Here is a 26,875-nt window from a genome sequence, read left to right on the forward strand (position 1 = left end):
GAAAGCAACAGTGCCACCTAGTGAAGATGTCTTCAAACACACTTTCTGTTCATCCTGTCACATACAGTACTTGTGCAACAATACAAAAATGCTAATAAAGGCCACTGAGTCTCGAGCTCTGTTTGTTAATATCAATATATTAACACATCTGTAAAAAACTTGGCTTTAAAAAAATCACAATGCATCACACACACAAAAACGTACAGTTATAAAGTGTGTTAAGTTATCTCCAACAAGGCACAAGCATCAAGTGTTCAAATAATTTTTGATGTTATATTTGTGCTATTTGGAAAGCGCTCACAGGCAAAGCTGCTTCTGCAATGCAGAAATGTTTGGACTGTGTCTTGAACTGGCAATTCTTTGGTTATAAAGTACTGATTCCCCCGAAAAATCCTTAATATTTGTTATATGGCAGGTTATGATTATTGTTCCTCTGGTCTTTCAGTGTTCATGAAAAACATGAGTGTTATTTCCCTTCAGAATCTTTTTCAGTCAATCCCCCTCCGTCTCCAAACTGACCTCTCCAGCTCCTAAATCTGCGAATAACCGTTTCCTCCAGACCAGCGATTGTCCGATACGCCGCCTGATTATTGCTGCTATATATCCGAGTCTGGAGAGCTTTCCTCAGTCCCGATGAATTGTGGACTTATGTCTGTCGTCCCGTATGAATGACTAGGACTGCACTCGTCTGAAGACTCAAACGATGCATCAGGGTTCAACACTTTAGGAAGATAAACCTATGTAAAGTAAGAAAGAAAGGAAAGTTGGTTATTTTGAAATCTATCAGAATTGAAAACAAGATGCGTGATGTTTGGAGGTGTAAAAATGTGAAACTTGCCAATCCGGACGAGTTCTCTGAAACTATATCAGCATCTTCATCTTCCTCTTTAACCTGAACGACACATATATACTGTACACTTGAAAAATTACATTTGCAGCACTACTTATTAAAAAATGAGCTGAGACAACACAATTCTTGAGGTTTTTGTAGGTTTCAACTTAATTGTTTCATGTTCAATCTACTTACATTCGTAAAAATGACTAAGTTAACTTAATTCCTTCATGTTGTCCCAACACAAATTGATTGTGTGGAACCCAGCATTATTTACAGTGTATAATTAATTACTTTATGCATTTAGCAAATGTTTATATCCAAAGTGACTAACATTAGTGGAGCCAAAAGGACAATAAGGATTATTATTAATTATGCCGTCATTTTTTTCAGTGTATAATTAATTACTTTATGTATTTAACAAATGTTTATATCCAAAGTGACTTAAATTAGTGGAGCCAAAAAGCCAATAAGGATAATTACAGTTGCTAAAATTGAAACCATACAAAACTGTTAACTGAAATAGATAAATTATTTTCATATATACGTACATTTTTAATGGGTTTTTCTCAACAATAAAGCAAGACATTTAAACATCTGAACAACACATTACGACAAAACAACTACAGGATAACATACAAAACAACAGTAAGATTATTACAAAATAAATAAATAAAAATGTGTAAATAAGTAAATAATAAAAAAAAATAATAATAATAATAAATAAAAATAAAAAGAGAGGTAATATAAAGTATAATTATTTACATACTATATCAAAAGTAGTTCACTGTTTGACCCTGATGTTTTATTTAAGTTCTACAGTATTCTGCTGTCAGGTCCACTTGGTTGCAAAAGTGTAGAAAGGGGTTCCAACTGCTATAAAAGTCTTTTAACTTCCCTTTGATTATGCATGTTAGTTTTAAACAGCAAGATTACAGGACATTTCCTTGATCCATTGATTAGAAGAGGGCCTTTGAGTTTAATGCATCTTTCCAATTTTATGCAATACTGCGCATGGCCTCCAGCAAACTAAATCTATTAGTTTGTGCTTCTTTGTATGCACAATGTGAGTGCATATATACATGTTTTTAATTTAATATCATCAGCTAATGTTCAAAGCTACACCTAAAAATAACTTTTGCTGCTTATTCAAAACTACTTATTTACATTGAGCTAAAACAACACAATTCTTGAGGGTTTTTTGTGGAGACAACTTAATTGTTTTATGTTCAATCTACTTAAATTTCTATTAAACAAATAATTTAACTTGATTTGTTTTTGAGACAACAAGAAGGAATTGTGTAGAACCCAACATTTTTACAGTGTAGTTGATATTTTCATTCAAAGGGATATTTCACAGAAAAATAAAAATGTATTCACTATTTATTCAATCTCAAGAGTTTTTTTTTATTCTGTTGAGCACAAAACCTGTAACCATTTACTTTTATAAAAAACAAATAAATAATAACATGGAGGTCAATGGTTACAGGTTTCAGGCTTCCTTCAAAATATTTTTTTAACAGAAGAAAGAAACTCATAAATGCTTAAAACATTAAGTAAATGATGACAAAGTTATCCTTTTGGGGTGAACTGTCCCTTTAATATGTCATAAAATAACAAAAACTTCAATAAAAAAAAATCACTAAATAAAAAAAACCTAAATAAAATGACTGAAGCTTAATATATAAAGATAAAAGCTACAACATGGTCTAGTTCAATTGTTAAAATAACAACAATCACAGCATATACAGCATTGTAAAGTCAGAACAAGGCAGCTTACATTGTAGTTGTGTGGACTGAGGTATTTGAAGTGTCCAAAGCAGGTGTAACTTATGCAGATAAAGACGGTAATGCACAAAACCACTAGCGTGAACAATGAGGTGCCCGTCATGAAGCCTGCGAGGACACAAATTCAACAAATAAATAGTTTATTTACAAACTCTTTCTTGACCCAAAAGAATTACAAAATAGTCTGAGTTGAAGTGCTACAATCAAACAGCTGTATAATATATGAAAATGTTGAGTATTCACGCTGATGTGTTGCAATACTCTTCTTCGGTTTTGAATGATTTATTTAACACACTTCTTTATTGAACACAACACTCAGAGCAAATTATTAGGTTTTGATGTTACTACCAGGAGATAAACTGATTGTTTATATTGTTTATATGTACACAATGTTAAAGCACCATGTTTATATTTATTTTGTGTTGATTAATGAATGTAGGTTTTTTCACTATTTAAATAAATAAAAAGGGGAGAAAAATTGGCAAAATGTGTGAACTTTAATCAATAGTCTTAGTGAGCTTTACCTGTCCTGAGCACAGAGAAGAAATAAAGCCAGATCAGACATATGATTGGTGCAGCCAGCGCTTGATTGACAGCTCCCAGGTGAACCTGGCGATCGAGGCGGGCGGGCAGGTAAGCGAAGTACAAGTTGTGTTTGTCCACCAGGTGTTTCAGCAGCAGATACAGCAGACCTGCATAAATGGCCGATATGTTAATTTAAATGCACATGCACTAATATTGCATATACAATGAAAGGAGTCAGACCGAAGGGGACGATGAGAGGACAGACGATGCTGTATGCCATGATGACCGTGAACACACACAGAGTCCATCCATACATCGCTCCGTATTGAAACTCGTACGCCTGATTCTACACAAACACAAGATATCAGCAATACATTCCAGTTAAGCCTACCCAAATATTCTGATTTATTGTCAACCTAAAGAATGTCAATACTTAATTCAACGATTACAACCTAATGAATAATCGTAACTAAGCATTGAGCATTTATATAAAAGTGATTTTGAATAGTTGGACACAAGCAATACATCACAGAGCCAACAGGGTTTTATTTGCAAACTATATTCACAGTATGAATATTCCGGGTAATTTTCAGACATAACCCAACCTAACCGACTGAAAGAAGTATAAAATAAAATAAAACAAAACAAAATAAATCACAAGATAAACTAAAATAAAATAAAATATAATAAAATTTAATTAAATTAAACTAAATTAAAACTAAATTAAATTAAAACTAAATTTAAATTAAATTAAAACTAAATAAAATAAAATTAAATTAACTAAATTAAATAAAATTTAAATAAATTAAAATTCAAATGAAATTAAATTTAGTACATACGAGTAAAATAACAATAAAAATAACCATATTTGACTTACTATGAAAAGATTTAATTAAACATATTAAATTAATCTAAATACCATTGAAGTAAACATTAATTAATATCAAACACTATTGCAATCTACACCATTTAACATATTTCCTTGCACTTAATTTTTTACTTTATTTTTATTTATTTTTTAAGAAAGAAAGAATAATAATAATAATAATAATAATAATAATAATAATAATAATAATACTACTACTACTGATAATAATAATAATAATAATAATAATAATAATAATAATAATAATAATACTGATAATAATAATAATAATAAATACAAAAATATAAAACACAATAACATCTGAACCTAAACAGTGGACTAGTCACATATTTCCTTACAGGTCACATTAACAAATAAAGATCAGTTTATACAATGTAAAGGCATAAGCACAACCTATTTCCCCAATATTGCAGGTATTTGTCTATTTGTAGTTTTAATGAAACACTCGCCCTCTCCAATAACAGTTTGCATCTCATTTGCTACACTGATTCAAATATACATAGATGTCTGAAATCCATTAGAATTATTGTGCAGTGCTGGCATCCTCACACACAGGACTGACTGTAGACGTGGACAAAAATCGGTTTTATTTTTAGAGTAATCAACAGATTTGAAACGGACAGATGCTAGAAAATACACAAATAAAATGTCTTGAAGCTCGAACGCAAAATGAAAAGTCACAGACTGACCTGTTTAACATATTTCCTCTCAGCAGCTGAACTTGCAAGTGCCAAACGCACAATGTAGAGCAGTAAACCTGGCAACCGCAGCAGCTCCATACCAGAGCCCACCAGAGCCGCCGCGATCACATAATTCACAAAGAACGCACCCTGATCAGCTAGAAACACACACCTGACACACACACACACAAACACAAAGGAGAGGAAATTTGCTTTTAGGTGCAAGTCCTACAATTATTGTAATTTGGGTAAATAAATGCTCATATCTAGAGAAGTTACTCACTCAAACCTCAGCTGGCCTTCAGACTGCTTATCAAACAACCAGCGGAAAAACACGGCCAAACTGAGAAGAGAGAAAACATACGAGTCTGTTTACATATTTAGGTAAAACTTTACAATAAGGTTCATTAGTTAATGCATTTACTAACATGAACTAATCATGAACAACACATGTACAGCATTTATTAATCATAATTGAACATTAACTAATGCTTTATTAACATTCAAGTCCATGCTTGTTAACATTAGTTAATGCACCATGAGTTAACATGAACTAACAATGAACTACTGTATTTTCATTAACTAACATTAACTAACATGAACAAATACCGCAGTAAATGCATTGCTCATTGTTTGTTCATGTTAGTAAACGCATTAATTAACATTAACTAATGAACCTTATTGTAAAGTGTGACCCACATTTAATATGAGAAGATTCTACTCCCATTGTACCTTAAACAATAATTCTTTTGTGGGTATCGGTGTGGGACTAATCTGACCTAGAGATTACGTGGATGCAGTTTTTCAGGTTAACATTAATGATTATCATTATGGTAACCAACAATAGGAATGCATGATTTTTGGGGAGGTGAACAACACATTTTCTAACTGAGACTGGGATTTAAAAATTTATTTTTTAACCTCCTGGTTTGCTGTTCTTCCATGTAGGGCTCTGCATTTAAATTTATTAACATATTTGTGAATAATTGTATTGATATGCAATTAATAGTATTATTGATATTAAGGATTGCAATGGTGTATATTACAATGAAAAAATAAAATAATATCTTGACAAAATTGACAGATTTTCTTAAGCTCCGGTTTGCTTAGCTATTTTGTAGACCTCCACAATTTGTGACTTGATTATACATATGACTGTATAATAATAATAATAATAATAATAATAATAATAATAATAGCAACATGATTATTCATTCATTTATTTTATTTTCGACTTAGTCCCTCTATTATTCTGGGGTCACCACAGCGAAATGCCACACGAACGCAGGGAAAACATGCAAACTCCACACAGAAATGCCAACTGGCCCAGCAGAGGCTCAAACCAGCGATCTTCTTGCTGTGAGGCGACAGCACTACCTACTGCGCCACCGCGTCGCCAACATGATTATTATTAATCATAATAAGCAGTTGTAGTAGAAGTGTTAAGGAAATCGAAAGAAAGAAAGAAAGAAAGAAAGAAAGAAAGAAAGAAAGAAAGTTGTATTGTTAAGGAAATGCAATGGTAATGTAATATATACTGAAAATAATATTTTGGGATTTTATATACAATTTTTTTTGGTGACATATGGATATATATATGACCGAATAATAAACCAAGAAATTCAGTATTAATATTGTAATACACACAAAAAAAGACTAGAAAGAAAGAAAGAACATAAATACCTGGTGAGGCCCAGCGATGGCAAAATCAACACCATGAAGATCAGGAAGGTGTACAGTTTGTACATCATGCTCATATTCTCACTGGACCTACACATAAACATACACACTATATTAAGCTAACTTGTTTGTGTGTAAGTGACTGTATGTTTGTTTGATGGGGCAGGGTTTTTGCGAGTTTCACAAAGTCAAAAATTAAGACTTTTAATGACCTTTTAAGCCCGTTATGAATAAAATTTCAGACTTATAGGGCCCCATTAAAAGTCAAACACTTATTTTTCAAACACGTACTTACAAACAAATGTAACTGTAAGAAAGATAAATAAACCACTTATTTAAAATGATTTAAGATCTACAACATCATATTCAGTTAATTGAAGACTTGTTGAGGCCTAATTTAAGACACTTAAAAAAAAACATTTAAGACACTTTTTTTAGACCCTGTGGTCTACCTGGTCCAATGAGCTTCTCCCAGTGTAGAGTAATAGACTATAGTGGGCAACAGGGCAGAGAAAGTCCACAGCATCAGAGTGGGGAAGAACTGGCTGATAATGGGACTCTGAAAAACACAACACACACACACAACACACACACACACACACACACACACGCACGCACACACGCACGCACACACGCACACACACACACACACACACACACTTCACACCACTGCAGTCCATGTGTACACAATAATATACAGTTGAAGTCAGAATTATTAGCCCCCTTGTATATGTTTGCCCAACTTCTGTAAAATAGAAAGATTTTTTAACACATTTCTAAATATAATAGTTTTAATAACTCATCTCTAATAACTGATTTATTTTGTCTGTACCATGATGACAGTACATAATATTTCACTAGATATTTTTCAAGATGCTAGTTTTCAGCTTTAAGAGACATTTAAAGGCTTAACTAGGTTCGTTAGGCAAGTTAGGGTATTTGGGAGTCATTGTAGATCAGCGGTTTGTTCTGTAGACTATTGAAAAACAAATATTGCTTAAGGGGACTAATAATATTGACCTTAAAATGTTTTTTTTTAATAAAAACTGCTTTTATTCTTGCAAAATAAAACAATTAAGACTTTCTTCAGAAGAGAAAGTATGATAGAAAATGCTGTGGAATTGTCCTTGCTCGGTTAAACATCATTTGGGAAATATTGGAAAAAGAGAACAGAATTCACAGGAGGGCTGATCATTTTGACTTCAACTGTATGAGAGGAGTCCAGTCACTTACATTGAGATAGTAAATGGGCATGGTGACGTTAAACTTGTCCATGGTGCTGATGATGATGGAGGGCGTTGTGAGGAAGAACAGGAGGACGAAGAGTGCGGTATTCAGCAACACACAGCGCAGCAACCAACGCCAGCCACGAACTGATAAATTCTCCCTGAAAGAGCACAGGATTATGACAAGCAGAAGTGCAAATGGTCAATTCATCTATTAAAAGTCATCTGCAATATAGACAGATTTTGCATAATGTTGCTAGGTATGTGCTCTGTGGAATCAGTTTTGTTTTTCAACAAATACTACTCTAACATTTTTAATTTTAAACCAATAAACGTTGGTAATCAAAGCGCATGTTCAGCTCATTGAATTCATGCAAAAAAATCTGGGAATATTTGACTTATTTCTCCAATTCGGTTTTATTTTTGCTAAAATGGAAACATAAAAAATTGAAAATGATTAGGAATCCATGAACGATTTTTTTAACGTTAAAACTGAAATATTGTAACCAACTAACTAGTTGACAACTGTAACAAACCTCTGGTCCACAAAAAAGCATGCATGTATACCAAATGTGGGTAAACTATGGCCCCCGGGCCATATGCGGCCCGCTGAACACTTTCATTCGACCCGCGAGGGGGTTTTTAAAATGCTGCTTCTGAGTAACGGTTTGGTTTCAGAATTAGTAAATTAATGAAGCAATACAAGTGAATGCCATTTGATGGCAGTATTGCACGCAGCACAGTTAGCGCAACCAGTAAAACTAGAACACACTCTGGCAGGTCCGGATTGGCTAATCGGGAGAATTCCCGGTCCGTTTTTTGGCCGCGAGGCCCGGTGTCCCTAGCTCCAGAATCTGTTGCTCTTAGCAGTCACACTTTTTAAAAATAATTTATTTATTTACTTGACCACAGCCTTCTTATTCATTATTTTACCGCAGCTCTGCTCCCTGCAGGTTAATGATGATATAACTAGATAAGTCACCATTCAATGTTCAGCTGTTGTGGTACAGTGAGTTAGCACGTTAGGTTATGATGCCGCCAACCCGGGAAATATAATACTGTAAGGGTTGTTGAACATTTGAAGTTCTAAAACAGCGGTTTTCTCAAAAAAAGACGTGATAGTGTAATTAGAAACTGAATTGGAAATAACCTTATTTTAATATAGTCAGTGGTAAACTGAGGTGAGCCGGTCTAAGGCTTGAAACTCCATGAAATTTCATGAACACAGATAACAAAATCATGAGAAAATCTGAACTGAATCTGCAACTCTACATATAAGAGCATTATATTCATAAGGACATCAGTGACTACATTTGTTAATTTTGTTTCATTCACAATGATTTCATTCTGATATTGAACATTTCTTATATTGCCCCATAATATAAGCCAGTTTGATAGAGTAAAAACCATTGCATTTTCTTTTAAGTTCACTTTTCACTCTGTGTTTTCCACAGAGGACACAGGATCCTGTGTATAACGAATATGACATACCAGTAGATATTATGCGGGTGAGATGCATAATTCACTTTCCATTTCGGCACCCCCAGCTCTGCACTTCTAGTGGACGGCTGAGGCTCCCGGCCACACCCACATTTAATCCCCCTGCTCATTTCTTCGCCAACCACACCCCTGGCTCCGCCTCCACACTCAAGAGCGTTGAAATCTTTCAGAATACTGAGGAAGAACAAATGACAATCAAATGAATCAACAACCAAATTAACTGAGCTACAATTCCTGAAAAAAACTGGCTTAAAAATATTGCTAGAAAATAAAATGCCCTGATGTTCCTTGACATTTGAAAAAAAAATTTGTTTTTTATTATTTATACATTTTTTACTATCTTATTATCATTATTTTCACAAAGCTCATAGTAAATTATTCTTCATCAGATTTTATTTTTGAGAGAGTTATGATTTTAAGGTCATATCAGCAAAAAAAAAGGCTGTCTTATGGCAAAAACAGATCAAATTTACAGCATTATATATATATATATATATATATATATATATATATATATATATATATATATATATATATATATATATATATATATATATATATATATATATATATGTAATCATTTTCTGAAACAGGAAGATCAGTCTGAGCGTGAAGCACTTACTAAGTGGCCATATACTCATTTTGCAGGGTGACGAAAGCCATGCCCAGGGGATGCAGCTCTCCCTGCTTCAGTCTCACTTCCTCTTCATGTAAAGCAGCTTCTTGTGAGCTGTAGAACTCTATAGCGTCAACCTACACACAATAAACACACATTTATAAAGGGAACTTTTGCTTTAGTGCGCGCGTCTGTTGTTTGAGCATGAAAAAGGTTGCTCCCAAGGGAGTCATTCTCCATATCAGTAAGCACTTTTTCTGAACTCCCTCAAATGCAGTTCTGAGTTCAGGAATGTGATATTACAAATTTAAATCATTCTTGTCTACGGGGATGGAGAATGATAGTTGTGTTAGTAGTGCTGTCCGCACAGATCTAACACTCTGATACACGTGATTTCTTTGCCGAAGGTTTACATATACAGTTGAAGTCAGAATTATTAGCCCCCCTGTATTATTCGCCCCGTTTATTTTTTCCCCCAATTTCTGTTTAACAGAAAGAAGATTTTTACACATTTCTGATCATAATAGTTTTAATAACTTATTTCTAATAACTGATTTATTTTATCTTTGCCATGATGACAGTAAATAATATTAGACTAGATATTTTTCAAGAAACTTCTATACAGCTTAAAGTGACATTTAAAGGCTTAACTAGGTTAATTACGTTAACTAGGCAGGTTAGGGTAATTAGGCAAGTTATTGTATAAGGATTATTTAAAAAAAAAAATTTTAACTGCTTTTTTTCTAGCCGAAATAAAACAAATAAGACTTTCTACAGAAGAAAAAATACTATCAGACATACTGTGAAAATTTTCTTGCCCAGTTAAAAATCATTTAGGAAATATTTTAAAAAAAAAGAAAAAAAAAATCAAAGGAGGCGAATAATTCTTACTCCAACTGTACCTGCACAGGCATAACCAACATTATTAGCGAAGCCTGAGGAACAGATCTGTGCAGTTCCGAGACAGCTTCTATCCAGTTACAAAAGGACTTTTGAACAGGACAAAACTTTAAAGGGGACCTGTTATGCCCCCCAACATGTAAAAGGTCCTTGTTATCCCTAAAGTGTGTATGTGAGATTTCAGCTCAAAATACCCCACAAATATGTTTTATAACTCTGTGTTTAACCCCCTTATCAAATGATTTTGCACAATAGGTGCCCTATAAAATATTACTGATAGCCAGTGTGAGCTAAAAATGTTAGTGTGATCTGTCACACATCATAACTATAACATATTTACTTTTTTATTGATTGCATCTGTGATTTTAATTGGTTTACATTTTTAATTATATATATATATATATATATATATATATATATATATATATATTTTTTTTTTTCATATTTATGAATCATAAATGTATTAATTAATTAATTAATTTAGGTTTTTTATAGTTTTTTTTCTGCCGCTAAGATGTTTTTCATAATTTTTTTTTTCTTTCTTGCAACAATTTCGAAACTTGCTGCACTGATTATTTGAAGTTGTGCATTCTGGGTGCTTTTAACATAACATTGTGCACATTTGACACCTGATGTAAAAACAATGCAACATGGTCTATCTGTGTGTAATGTCAAAACATTTATCAGAAGTTTAAAAAGTGACAAGACTTTAAAACACATGCAGATGTGTTGTTGTAATGGACCCTTTTCACATTTCCCAGTATCAGAAGTGGTTATAGTTTGGTAAACTTAGAGCACAGTGAATGGGAGACTACAACAAATCCTTATTTTACAATCCTATTTGCTGAAATAATAAAGGAAAAACTCAACGATGGATAATGTCAGATTAGCTGTACTGCCCCCATAGACGCTCCATTAGAAACACCTCGGATAAGCGGTAATCAGTTTTTTTTAATTTGATGCAAAGATGATATAATACAAACATAAACACATATTAATGTTCAAAAATTTAAAAGGAAAAATCTAAATATTAAAAACTTTCAAGGATTTAAGATGCTGATGAATGTTAAATGCATCATAACAGTCTTGTGAAATGGGACCATAAAGGCCTCATTTGCATTTGAAGAGACAAACACTGTGACTTTGCTTTATTAATACATGAATTAGGAGGTATTTTAAATCTACACAGAGACGAACTGGGGGTCATACAAGACTTATATTGCATAATGTAAATAAGCCATCAAGCCCAAAAAACACTTCTTGTTGTTCTTACCTCTTTACAACCCTGACAGCGTTGGCAGCAGCAGCATAAATGGCTGCATGGACGAGGGTTAATAAGCTCACGTCGTCCCAGTTGCTGCAGTATCCTATTGTAATGTCGCAGGTTCTTTTCAGCCCGTTTTCTGTCACAAAATATCATATTATTATACTATAAAAGCGCAAACACAAGAATTCAACTTGTTGTGAAGGAAATATTTCTTATTTTTATTTAGTTTAACTTGATGTACTTAATACTCTGACAACAATATATATATATATATATATATATATATATATATATATATATATATATATATATATATATATATATAATAACATTAAGTATAGAATCATTTTGTAAAGCATTTATTAATGTTAGTTCAACATTATTGCATTATTAAAATCCAAAGTTGTGCTTGTTAACATTAGTTAATGCACTGCGAGTTATTTCACTTAAATAACATTAACAAACATAAATAAATGCCATAATAAATGTATTACTAATAGTATGTTCACATTAGTAAATACATAAACTGATGGAGCATTACTTTAAAGTGTTACCCATTTCATTAATAGTAAATGAATATATAATACTAATTCAAACTGCAATAAAATTACATTGGATCATGCATGTCTGTGAGAAAATGTTTTTTTTTTTCTATGAAAAATATCAGGGTAAATTATCATTCTCACCTATTTTTGTTCACATCAATCAGTTTGGCAACATCATAGCACAAGTTAACACTAGTCACGTGACATGACGGGTAGGCCTCCCTGCAAACACATTTACAATAAAGACATGTTCAGGCCTTAAAGGTTAAAGTCCTTCATTTCTGTATATTAGAGGCACCAAAAGGAAAGATCCAATTATTTTTATGTCATGAAAAAGCGAATATTGATGTCATTAATTTTATGTCATTGATGTCATTAATTTTATGTCATTAAAAAGGCGAATATTGATTATTTCCTAAAATATACTTCTATTATACCTCTTAATGAAGTATAATCTATATCTGTAATGTACACAAAAAAATAAAATACTATTAAGATTAATTAATACAGAATGCAACAAACAACACAAAGATAGCATAGAAACTGGTCAGGAGGAACAGCTACAAATAAAGCAGAGTGAAAGAAGTCCCAAAAAAGTGCTTCTACTTACATAAAGTGAGTTTTTATACTGTCATCAGTGGATGTTCTGGGTATAGGCCTCACAAACAGGGTGTTTCTGACCTACGGAAACATAAGCAAGTGTTAGACTGACAGTAACCAGCTTGTATGTACAGTGGTGTGAAAAACTGTTTGCCCCCTTACTGACTTCTTGTTTGTATTTTGCATGTTTGTTACACTCTAATGTTTCAGATCATCAAATTCATTAAAATATTAGTCAGAAATAACACAAGTAAAGTTTTGAAATGAAGGTTTTTATTACTAAGAGAAAACTAAATACAAAACTACATAGCCTTGTGTGAAAGTAATGAGTTGGGGGCGAAACACTTTTTCACACCACTGTATATTAAAGATGATGATGATGATGATGATGAATTTTTATTTTAGGTCATGTCAGCAACAAAGGCTATTCTCATGGCAAGAAAGTTTCATTAATAAATATACAATTAAAAACAATGAATACATAAATTTAATAAGATTTTTAGCGTTGATACATGATACACTTTTTCAGAAAGATATAGCAGGATGGCATACAATCTCTCTCTTGGTTCCCTTCATTTTCGAGGTGTAGCGCCTCAGCAGGAACACTGTGATCATCAGATACAGAACTGCAAACACAGTGTGCAGCCAAAGCAGCTTATCACTGAAAATACATCACATAAAATACAGTTCAAACAGACACACAGATGCAGGGCATACAGATATGTGCTTATAGACATGTGCAGTACATACTCATGCTGAAGATTCCCTATGGTGGTCCGTCCAAAATTGTAGGGATCAGTGCCTGGAACACAGGGGACAGTATTAGTTTTTCTTTCTTTAGTAGAGAAGAGCACAGTTCTAAGAAAAGGAACTTAAAAATGTGTCATATGATTGCAGTACATGAGGTTATAAACCACCGTCAGCCTTTCAATACCTAGTAAGCTGCCCAGAAACACAGTTTGTTCCAAACTATATTACACACTATACATTCCTTTCATACACTGACTAAATAGAATTTTTGGATCACAACATATTCTATTCTATTCTATTCTATTATTCATTCATTCATTTTCTTTTCGACTTAGTCCCTTTATTAATCTGGGGACTGAATAAGCTAAGTTGGCCGAAGCGTATGTGTTTGAATGAGAGTATATTGGTGTTTCCCAGTGTTAGGTTGCAGCTGGAAAGGCATCTGATGCATAAAACATATGACGGATAAGTTGGCGATTCATGCTGCTGTGGCAACCCCTGATTGAAAAAGGGACTAAGCCGAAAAGAAAACTTATATTATATTACACTATATTATATTATATTATATTATATTATATTATATTATATTATTTTATATTATATTATATTATATTATATTATATTATATTATATTATATTATATTATATTTTCATTTTTTTCAAGGTCGTTCATGTACATTTTCCTAACAAAAATCCATATTATTAATAGTATTACATACATACAAATTTAAAAATTAAGTCTCTTAAAAATTTTCAAGGTTGCTCACTTACATTTTCATATTTCAAAAATCCATATTATTAATAGTATTACATACATACAAATTTAAAAATTAAGTCTCTTAAAAATTTTCAAGGTTGCTCACTTACATTTTCATATTTCAAAAATCCATATTATTAAAAGTATTAAAATTTATATTATATATTAAAATGGTAAATAATTTTATTATTATTATTTTAATAAATTAAAAAAATAGATTTTTTTTAAGTATGTAATGAAAATCTGACAATAAATTATGCAAAAAAACTCTATTATCGTTAATTTCAATTTCATATTTCAAATCAAACTAATATTTTTCTGGCTCCGAGGATATTTTAAAATCAAAAAGGCAAGAGGCATAGAATTAGACAATTCTATTGCCACCATATGTCTCCCATTCATTTTTCTTAATCTTTGTGTTGAGTATTATTCAAGTCTTCTTTAGCAAGCACATTAGCTTTCCAGACAGTGAACATTGAGAAAGCTTACCAAGTTTATTACTAGGGTAACTACAGTATAAGGGATTCTCAACACTACACTGAATTTCCCAGAGTGTGTTTTGTCATTAGATGTATGTCGATATAGAAATTTACATGTACATGTGTGAGTACTTGTTTCTATATCCCAGTGGGGACGTAAACCTGAATGCACGCAGACTCATGGGGACTTGTGTCACACTGGGGACCAAAATTGAGCATGCATAAAAATCACACAGAATGAAGTACTTTTACAACGTAAAAATGAAGGCTGTTTCCTTTTTTAGGAAGTTGGATTATTTTGGTTAGGGGTTTTAGGGGTATACTTTATATCAAAAGTCATTGAATAGTTTATATTTGCTTTTATTTTCTATTGCATAACTTCTATTTCCCTAAACATTATTAATTTTGCTATTGTTGTCAATATTTTAAGGTCATAAGTGGTTGTCCAAGTATTTCATTGCATATCATATGAATTTAAATTTAAAAAAGTTATATAAAAAATATATACGGTTTGTATAATAGAAACATCATTATGTCTATGAGAGTCCCTAACCAGATATAGGAACGTGTGTGTGTGTGTGTGTGTGTGTGTGTGTGTGTGTGTGTGTGTGTGTGTGTGTGTGTGATACCCAGCAGATCCCCGGATAGATTGACTGGCAGGATGATGGACACAGACAGCACACAGATGATCAAGAGCAGAGTGACCAAATGCTTCTGAAAGGACAGATAATGCACTGCGTCCACACCACATCTCTCCTGCACCAAAGTCTCACTAAACACACAAAACACATAGAACAATTTCACTTCTCTATTTACTTTATGAACTCTTTCTTGTGAAACCTTCCTCATTTGTGGTCAGGAGTACATTACAATAACAACAGGCTTAAGCTGTATGATTGTTTGAGTGTCACTTACTCCATATTGACGATAAACGTGAGCCAGGAGCAACAACCCTACATGAGAGAGAGAGAGTGTTGAGTTTATTGCCATATCAGCTTCTCTGTCAAGTTTGCAACATTTTAAAGAAATGAACAGTTCAGATGCAAAACCTCTAACTGCTGTCTGAAATTTCCATCGAAAATGAACATTATTCTAATCCCCCTTTGTTTATGTAAACATATTTCACTTTAAAGACCAGGAAAAGGACTTATTCTTTACCATAAACGTGACGTTACTGAACATACACACACGAGCCTGATAAAAATACTGATTTTACAGAAAAATTTCAGATGGCTTTTAGAGGTTTTTACATCTAAACATGTCTTCAAATCTTCAAACATCACTTTTCTATAATTATAAACATATTTTAACATTAAAAGTCACTAAAATCAATAAAATATACAAGTAATAAGTAAATAATATGTAGGATAAAATACATAAATATTAAATAATAATAATAATAATAATATAAGGTTTACTTTTGACTTAAAAAGTAACATTTTGGAAGGATTCACATTTAAAAGGTCTCTCCAGATATAAATCATTGTCTGATAACATTACAAACAGGGTACTGCAATATAATATGTTTGGTTTCTGTTGCAATATTGGCATTTTGGGGGTTCTTCTCAACCCTACAGGAGATTAGGAAAATGTTTAATTGATTTAATTAGTAAATTATGTTATTACTGATGTCACATTAGATAAAGAAGAGTTTTACCCTCACCTTCTCATATTCAGGCTCCTCAACAGACATGGATGACGTCAATCTACTGTAACGCCGTTTTCTACCATCGCCAAACCTGCAGACGCCAATATAACATACCATAATATAATATAATACATTACAATATAACATAATATAACATACCATAATATAATACAACACAATATAACATAACATAACATAACATAATATAATATAATATAATTTGAATTTAATATAATATAACACAATATAATACAAAACATCATAATATAATATAATACAACACAATATAACATAATATAATACAATATAACAGAATATAATATAATATAATATAATATGAATTGAATATAATATAACACAATATAACATAATATAATACAATATAACAGAATATAATATAATATAATATAATATGAATTGAATATAATATAACACAATATAATATAATATAATATAATACAATATAACAGAATATAATATAATATAACAGAATATAATATAATATAATATAATATAATATAATATAATATAATATAATACAATATAACACAATATAATATAATATAATACAACATAATATAACATAATATAATACAATATAACAGAATATAATATAATATAATATAATATGAATTGAATATAATATAACACAATATAACATAATATAATACAATATAACAGAATATAATATAATATAATATAATATGAATTGAATATAATATAACACAATATAATATAATATAATACAATATAACAGAATATAATATAATATAACAGAATATAATATAATATAATATAATATAATATAATATAATATAATATAATACAATATAACACAATATAATATAATATAATACAACATAATATAACATAATATAATACAATATAACAGAATATAATATAATATAATATAATATAATATAATATAATATAATATAATATAATATAATATCATATAATATAATATAATATAATATAATATAATATAATATAATATAATATAATAAAATAAAATAATTTTAAGCTGCTTATTTCATGTAATGTTTTTGTATCAGAACTACTGGACATCACATACACATCAGTCTCCGCAACAAGAGCGAGTCTCCCATAATCCCACAGTTTTCTTCTGATCAGAGTGAAGATCGAAAGCAGCAACTGCAGGGAGATACAAAGGTATCATCAGCCAATCAAATCAAACCACTGAAAAATGTCAGATGCATTTAGCTTTAGTTTTTGTTCCCATGTAGAAGAAAACCCAGTGTAGAAGAAGAGTCTTTGGTATCAGTAGAGTCTGAGAACAGGGAATGTTTAAAAAAACACAAATTGACTAAATGTTATAAAGTGAAATTACAGAGAAAATGGTACTTGACTGTAAGTTTAGTCATTTAAGAAAGATATACAGCATGCATGACCGATTATTTGTGTTTATGGATAAGCACTAGGCATGGGCTGGCATGATTCTGACAGTATGATAGTCTTGGATAAAAATATCACGGTTTCACCATATTGATTACTAGTCTAAAATATGTTCTTTTATTAAAAATCTGCCTAAAATACAACAACTTTTTCCGCAATGAACACGATATATTTTATTTTAAGAAACATTTAAAATATTTAGGAACAGTAAACATGTCAGGTTAAATAAAAGGTTTTTTTTTTAGATATTTCTTTTGGATATAGAGAAAGCCACTGCATTGTTGTAGTAAGTAAGTAAGTAAGTAAATAAGTAAGGTGTATTCATATAGGCCATATATTGTGTATTGCCACACACCCAAAGCACGGCACAATCATAAGGGCCCCTCCACACGACCACCAGTGTGCAGCATCCACTTGGATGATGCGACGGCAGCCACAGGACAATACCTCCAGTGTGCTCACCATACACCAGCTATAGATTGAGTGGAGAGACAGTGATCGAGCCAATTTGGTGGATAGAGATGATTGGGAGGTCATGATCGGTAAGGGCCAATGGAGGGAATTTGGTGAGGACACCGGGGTTACACCCCTACTCTTTACGAGAAGTGCCATGGGGTTTTTAGAGACCAAAGAGAGTCAAGACCTCGGTTTAACATCTCATCCGAAAGACAGCGCTCATTGACAGTATAGTGGTAAGGACGCAACATGAAAGGGAAGACTGCACACACAATGCTGCTTAAGAAAATATATAAAGATTTTATTTTCACAATGATTTTCTCTAACAAAATTTGGCTCTTTTTTCCAACTTCAGGAGCTGACTAAGCCAAAACAATAAACAAAACAATCTTAATTTAAATCCCCTATAAAATTTCCTATTTTCAGCAAAAGTAAATAAAATAAAATACTCTTTCTTACCTTAATCCCTTGTCAACAAAAACAATCAATAGTACATAGCCTTCAGTGTACTGGGGCATTAGGACTCACACAGACTGCAGGTTAAGCGCCCCCTACTAGCCTCTCTAACACTGCTTCCAACAGCAACCTGGTTTTCCCATGTGGTCTGCCATCCAGATACTGACCAGACTCAGCTTTAATGAGTAACCGGTCTTGGGCTGCAGGGTGATACGGCTGTGGCTGTTCATATGCTTGTATGTTGGTTTATAAGCAATTTGTTTATCAAATGTTTACTAAATCATGGGCTGACCAGTAGCTTTTGATGTAGGTCCTTTTCTGCGGGAGATAGTGTTAACTTAATCAAATAGACCCTAAAAACACCTTACATATACAGTGGAAACAGTATAACAGAAAACTGTAGCAGCTTTAAAACCTTCACCAAAGCATTATCGTCCCATGCCGAGTTCGAAATTACAGAGAAAATAGTACTTGAGTGTAAGTTTAATCATTTATGAAAGACACACATTATGCATGATACTGTAGATCATCTGTGTTTCTGGATTAGCACAAAACTTTATCTTAATTTACCGTTGCATACCGTGCATTGGATGGGGTCAATAGTCAATAGGAAAATAATGACAAGCTACAGACTTAAACACTACACAACACTAAATGAATTGTTGTGGTCAGCACCGCCTCAAGTAAAGCCATGAATTAGTCGTAGACAATCAATAGTTTCATGTTTTAGTCTGAAAGCACAAATTGTCAGCGATTTGCCTCACTTAAAATGAGTCTACTCCAGAACTCACTATGAAGACTGTAAAGTCAAGCAGCAGAACGACAGGAATTCCTCCAAAATTCACTCCCTTCAGTACAGTGCTCTGCGTGGAACTGAAGCAGCTAGTGTTGTCCAGACGAACAGTGCTGTTATTCACCGACTCAGAGAGCTGCCCCCACCAGGAGGACATCTGGAGAAGAAACAGGTACAAACATGATTTTTACTTCATGTCACAAATCACATGACTGAGATTCTGCTGCCTCTGGAATTATCTGTTTGCTCATCTTTATTTATTCATTTTCATTTTTTCTCATTCGCATTGACAAGATAAATTAATTAACATTGTTTAGAATGTAAACATAGATCGCATTCATTCAAAACACACAAAAATGTATAAAAAACACAATTAATTTTAGAAAAAGACTGTATCAAAATTATACTGTGTTAAAAGACCAACATTAAAAATTCAAGAAAAAAAGTTTAGCTTAAAGGGGCTAATAATTTAGATTTTTTAATTTAATTTAGAAAAAATGTAAACTATTTATCTTAAATCTATATTTATTCTAGCCGAAATAAAACAAGTAAGAAGAAAAAACATTGTCAGACATACTGTGAAAATTTCCTGAATCTGAATTATTTGGGAAATATTTAAAAAAGAAAATAAATTTCAAAGGTAGGCTAATAATTCAACTAATAATTCAACTGTGTGTGTGTGTGTGTGTATATATATTACATATATATTATTATATATATATTACATATATATATTATATTATATATATATATATATATATATATATATATATATATATATATATATATATATATATATATATAAGACTATCCATGTTTGATTTTGTATTTATATACACAATTATGCCGTCAAACTGTTGTATAAACGCAATATCACACTCGTAGCAGTGCGATATGGCTCGTCCTGCGGCCTCGTGCCAACACACGCCTCCCACCAGTGCTGATCTACAGCCATATCGCACTGCTACTCGTGTGATATTGCTCATATATATATATATATTTTTTTTTTATATATATATATATATATATATATATATATATATATATATATATATATATATATATATATATATAATTTCAGTCATTTCTAAAAATCAAATTAGGGCTGCACAATATATCGTTTCAGATATCGCAATGTTTACATCCACAATATTCATATGTCGAATCAAGATTATAGTTAACCAGGAGTAATAGTGGAAAATATGCATGCTTTGCAAAGTCGCTGCAAAGTTTAATCATAAAGTTACTGAATGTTTGTCGTTTGTATGTGTTTTTAGGGTTTGTGACTCCCTGAGCGTTTCAAGCCAAATAAAGCATACATACACATGAAATTATACTGTTTGCAACTTAAAAAAAAAAAAGATTAATTGTAATTATGTACACCATGTTTACTAGGGCTGAACAATGTATTGCTTGAGCATATTTCGGAATGTGTGTATTAGATTGTTTAATAAAGATTGAAAGATATTATTAAACATTATTTATTTTTTTGTCATCTATGCAATGACCATGTTATTTTACATCTGACTGTTGTGTAGGAAGAAAACAGGGATTGCTGTGTAATTTCTCCACTTGAATACTGTTTGACTCCCCAGAAAACCACAAAGCACCGTTTATTTAACTTTTATTTTTGCTCTGCCGTGTTTATATGCTTTTAAATGTTTTACATTTTATGCAGACGCACCACATGGAAGACTTGATCATCACAGTCAATCTAAATGAATGATATCTTTCCAGATGGAACTATTCAAATCATCTGGTGTATATTGCAATATATATATATATTGCAACAAAACTAAATATCGCAATATCACATTCTTCCAATATCATGCAGCCCTAATGTTTACTGTATTTATCAGATTGGTTTATAATATTTTTTACAGATGCCCTCCTCGACAAAATCTAAACAATTAGGCTAAAATTATGAATTCTTTCCAGTTATCTGGCGAAATTTAAATTCTCAATATTGCAATATGTATTGCAGGGGGAGAAAGTATCCAAATGTCAGCTTTTTTCCCAATATTGTGCAGCCCTAAATCAAAATACTGCTGAAAACATAATGAACATAAGTCTATTTTCTTCTTGAAATACTTTAGAGATTGATACTAAAAAATATTTCCACGATAAGCTGCTGGTGGTCCGAAATAATATGGTCCTTTATAAATTATTAACAATAATACTGCTGTATCAGTCGATGTATAAGCTATAAAGCTTTCCCCCCCCAGTATAGCTGTCGTTAAATCCTACAAGAATGGGTTATTTAAGTAAGGATCAAAATATAACCACTGGCTGCATATTTAAGCCATGATCTAAGCCCTTTTCCACTCCACCCAAGGTTTGTGGACAGGCGAGTCTCCGACAGATCCTGAACTACTCCTATTTTTTTTTACTTGGTCAGATGGCTTAAGACGGGCTATTTAAATAAAGGCATACAAATTACACTCTTATCACATATTGCTCTGGTGGCATGAATGTATTAAACAGAACCTGCTCTAAGTACTACTATTGAGGTAAAGTTGGTTTTATATGCGCACATTTGTTAATATTTGAACAGTGGGTAACACTTTAGGTCACGGTATTAACAAACCATTAACTAACACTGCTAGCTTAATAAACTACTAATTAATCGTTTATTAATAGCTAGTAAGGCAGTAGTTGGGTTTAGGTTTTGGATTAGGGATGTAGAATAAGATCATCCTTTAGAGCTGCTAATGAACAGGTAATATCTTAATAATAGGCAGGTACACTTCTTAGAATGGGATGCTTAGATGATAATAAATGCTGGAAGTGTAAACAGGAGATTGGTACATACTTTCATGCATTATGGCAATGTACAAAGATTCAACCCTTTTGGGAATCTGTGTTAAGACAAGTAGGTAGATGTTTGGGATTAAATATCCCTCTCTCACCCAGGATGTGCCTTTTAGGTGACAAAACTGAGGTTCCACATGTTACAAATGATGAGTTCACCCTTATAATATTGGGCATTACTACACAGCATGTATAATACTGAAGTTTTGGAAAGATATTCAATGCTCTACACTTAAATTATGGATGGAATCTATGATTGAGAAAGTATCATATGAGAAAATGTTGACCAAAATAAATGGTGATTTCCAAGGAAATAGATATGTGGGAGATTTTCATTTCGTCAATTGAAATATGAATGCATCTATCTACGCTGTTATGCTCTGCACTATTATTTTTAGTATTTCTGTACTTTTGTTACTGGTTGTCGAATTATTCATTCATTCATTTTCTTTTCGCTTAGTCCCTTTATTAATCCGGAGTCGCCACAGCGGAATGAACCGCTAACTTTTCCAGCACGTTTTTATGCAGCGGATGCCCTTTTAGTCACAACCCATCTCTGGGAAAGTTGTCGAATCATTTATTTATTTTCTAAATTTATAAATTGTGAAGAATACATATACATTTAATAAATTTGTATGGTATTGTATGTTATATCGAGAAAAAAACAATCAAAATCTAATTTCATAATAATAATAATAGGCAGGTGATAAGCTAGTAGTTGCCAGTATAGTAGCATGAATTGTGACCTGAACTTAAGTGTTACTGAACAGTGACTACTTGAGACAAAAATGACTTCAAAAACATTACCACTATTTCTTATACATTCCTTACATACAATATATTACTAAGAAGAGACTTTCTCCTTAAAAATATATTGTAAGGAAAGTATAATGTGTAGGAATGTGCGGATATAAAACCATCTTTACATCGATAGTACTGCTTTACAGAACAGTAAGTCAGACTCTTACAGTACAGTGTTAAACGACACACATTCAAGAAACTCGTCAGTGAGAAATTCCTGGATTGCAACATGTCTGACTAAAATGAAACCACACAGAATTACAAAACATTTCAGCAAATCTTTCAATGTGAAATATATTAAATCAGGCATGTAGCACGAGGAGGTACGGGTGGTTCGGAATACCCACCCCTCACTGACAAAGGTCTAAATTTGTCCCATACATGAGCTCATTTGTCCTATTTTGACTGCTATGCCATCATAAATCGTAAAAATACCCCTTGAAAAAGGCTTTAAGACCAAGCGGAATCCCCTGTTGGCTGTTGCTTCTACAAGACTTTAGCTAATCTGATGTAAGAGAAGTCTTTTTTCACTGCTGTATAGTTTTTAAACAGAATAAACATTTTACAAGTAATGTTTATTCTAAATCTCGACCTTACTCTTGAAAAAAAGAAACACAAATAAAAAGATGTGAAGCACCAAAAGTGACCCATATTAAATTCATTTTAACACTATTTGGCTACTATTGTTATCTATGAATCCATGATGTACTCTTTTTTTTTTTTTTACTACATAAGCTTAAAAAATTTGAGAAGCTCTACATTATTATTTATTATTATTTTATTGAAACGGACAAATTCTGACTGAGGACAGTTGAATGTGCTGGCCAATTTGTTATTCGCCTAATAAATGACAATCGGCTACAGTTTTTAATTTAAAACTTAAACAGATTAGTATTTTTTTATTCTTATATTCTTATTTTTTTCTAACGATAAATGATGTAATAAATTTGCATTTTAAAAATAAGTATTTATTCATATTTCTTTATTCTAAATCTTTAGGAAATATTTTGGCACATCAGAAAGTGTGGTAATTATGACCATTCGACAAGCTAATCCAGCTAAAAATACTGCTTAAAATAAAATGCAGAATTTAAATCTCATAATTGAATAGAAAATGAGGTGTATTTTGCAAAAAGGTCCACTTTTGGAGAAAAAGAACCACTCTTTCAACAGGCTGGCTACGGGCCATATATATATATATATATATATATATATATATATATATATATATATATATATATATATATATATATATATATATGTGTGTGTGTGTGTATATATATATATATATATATATATATATATATACACACACACACACACACACACACACACACACACACACACACACACACACACACACACACATACATATATTTCATATATAAATATATATAGCAGGTATCATAATTAAACAGTACATCTTTTATTACCCTTTCATGCTCAACTACATGACATATTTCTGCGCAGTATGTTCACACTTGCACACATTTTTTTCAAAACCAAAAGCAGCTTCTTCCATAGGATGTTGAAATTATTGCTAAACTCACTTGCAGTTGATATCAGAATACAAAATCTGGTTAAATATAAAGCCAATGATGCTAAATAGCAATTAAAAGTACATGTCGTTGCACTCGTGGCTGTAAGTAAATACAGCTTATCATAAACACACAACAAAACAAACAAAAACGTGTCACTGTAGGTACATCGATATGCGTGCCCATGACGTCATCTACATAACGGATACCACTTAAACGAAAGCATTGGTGTCTCTTTTTTTAACTCTGATAACCCAAACATGTTATGAAACACAAGCATACCTCGGTGGATTTGTTTTCCGCGAGAGGACTGTGCAGAACCGGTCGGGCTGTCAGCTAAGTTTAACTACACTCTACTTTACGGCGACTCACATCCGCACATGCGCAGAAACACCGAGCTCCGCCCAGACGTCCCAGTATAACAGCACAACATCATCATTGATTAAACATAAAGTCAGATACATAAGTAAATAAATGCATGCATTATTTTTAATTTAACTATTAATTTAACAGATAATAAAAACGTCCAAAACGATAACAATTGTAATTAAAAGCAAATTATTTTGAGAAATTAGGGGAAAAAATTGGCAAATCAATTAATGATGAATAGTATTTAACCGATTCAAGCTTTAAAACTAGACATTTACATTCTCTAATATGAGTAAATGTTTATTAAGTCAAGTCAGTTGATCAAATTAATCATTTAGTCAAGCATTTGGCATTTGTGCATAGATGTTGTTTGTTTTAGCTCCAGAAAACATGAGCACAATCAAGTTAATCTAAGAATCTAAACATTTAAAAATGATTGCATTTGGTGAATAAAAATAAATAAAATACAACATAAATAAAGGCATAAATAAAATTATAAACAGTGTAGTGGTGAACTACATTATGCAATATGTAATCCATGCTGTAAATGTATTATTTGCAATCTATATATTCCATATCCAAGTTGTATGATTTCACTGGCGCATTCTCATATTTTACAGGAGTTAAATGGCCTTTTTCAGCACTAGCAAGACTAAAAATAATTATTTATTAAATACATTTTTAAAAAGTTATAAGGGCATCTTGCATCTCCAGAATGATGAAATAGAATGAAATAGAATCTAAACAATATAAATAAATATTAAACGGTGCATGCTATTTAAATTAATAAATAAACAACTAGAATTACAAAAATTACACATTACAGAGAAGTCGTCAAATAAAGTGTAAAATGCATGCTCCATCAAGATAAAAAAAAAGTTTGTATGCCCTTGTAAATTAAAATATGCCACTTATTTAAAAGCAGCAATAAAACTATAAAAAGTGATGTTTATTAAAATAATAAATATTATTAATAATCAAATTATATGTATTATTGGTATACATATTAAAAATACAATAACAATAGCCAGAATTTTTTCATTTTAGAAAAAATTATAAAAAAAATAAAAAAATAAATATAAATAACAATAAATCATCAAAATCATCAAAATACCACACATATTTTGTTCCTCATATATTTTTCCTTATTGACATGCTAGTATTACTGTTTACAGAATTCCAGGCATGTCAATCACCAAGAACCACAGAGGAATAAAGTAAAACACACACACACACACACAGACGCACGCACGCACACACGCACACACACACAATTCACATATATAAATACACATAATTCTGTTAATGCTGGCACTAAAACTAAGATAAAATTAAAAAAAAGATTAATAAAAAAACAACAATCCCACGGTAAAGTGTTAGAAGGAAAAATATCCTTTGCAATGCAAGGTAAATTCAACACATTATTTAATTGCTTTGAATTTTCATAAAATAAAATAAAAAAATAAAATAAAATAAAATAAAATAAAATAAAATAAAATAAAATAAAATAAAATAAAATTAAATTAAATAAAATAAAATAATAAATTAAATTAAAT

At 31.5% G+C, this 26,875-nt stretch overlaps 1 protein-coding gene across 1 annotated transcript; it reads right to left on the bottom strand.

The window, feature by feature from the left end:
* Positions 1–117: 117 nt before the first annotated feature.
* On the bottom strand, positions 118–25,302 carry tmem63a (transmembrane protein 63A). Its single transcript, NM_001089378.2, is given in 23 exon segments — positions 118–737; positions 839–892; positions 2,613–2,728; positions 3,145–3,312; positions 3,386–3,491; positions 4,721–4,883; positions 4,995–5,054; positions 6,395–6,481; positions 6,844–6,950; positions 7,625–7,778; positions 9,109–9,291; positions 9,740–9,870; positions 11,907–12,036; positions 12,587–12,667; positions 13,056–13,126; positions 13,598–13,706; positions 13,796–13,847; positions 15,661–15,803; positions 15,947–15,984; positions 16,695–16,770; positions 17,755–17,834; positions 19,799–19,957; positions 25,233–25,302. Coding segments are annotated over 22 exon segments (2,409 nt in total). The 5' UTR covers positions 25,233–25,302; the 3' UTR covers positions 118–596.
* Positions 25,303–26,875: the final 1,573 nt, after the last annotated feature.

The sequence above is a fragment of the Danio rerio genome, chromosome 4, assembly GCF_052040795.2.
Source record: "Danio rerio strain M-AB ecotype USA chromosome 4, GRCz13ab, whole genome shotgun sequence".
NCBI lineage: Eukaryota > Metazoa > Chordata > Actinopteri > Cypriniformes > Danionidae > Danio > Danio rerio.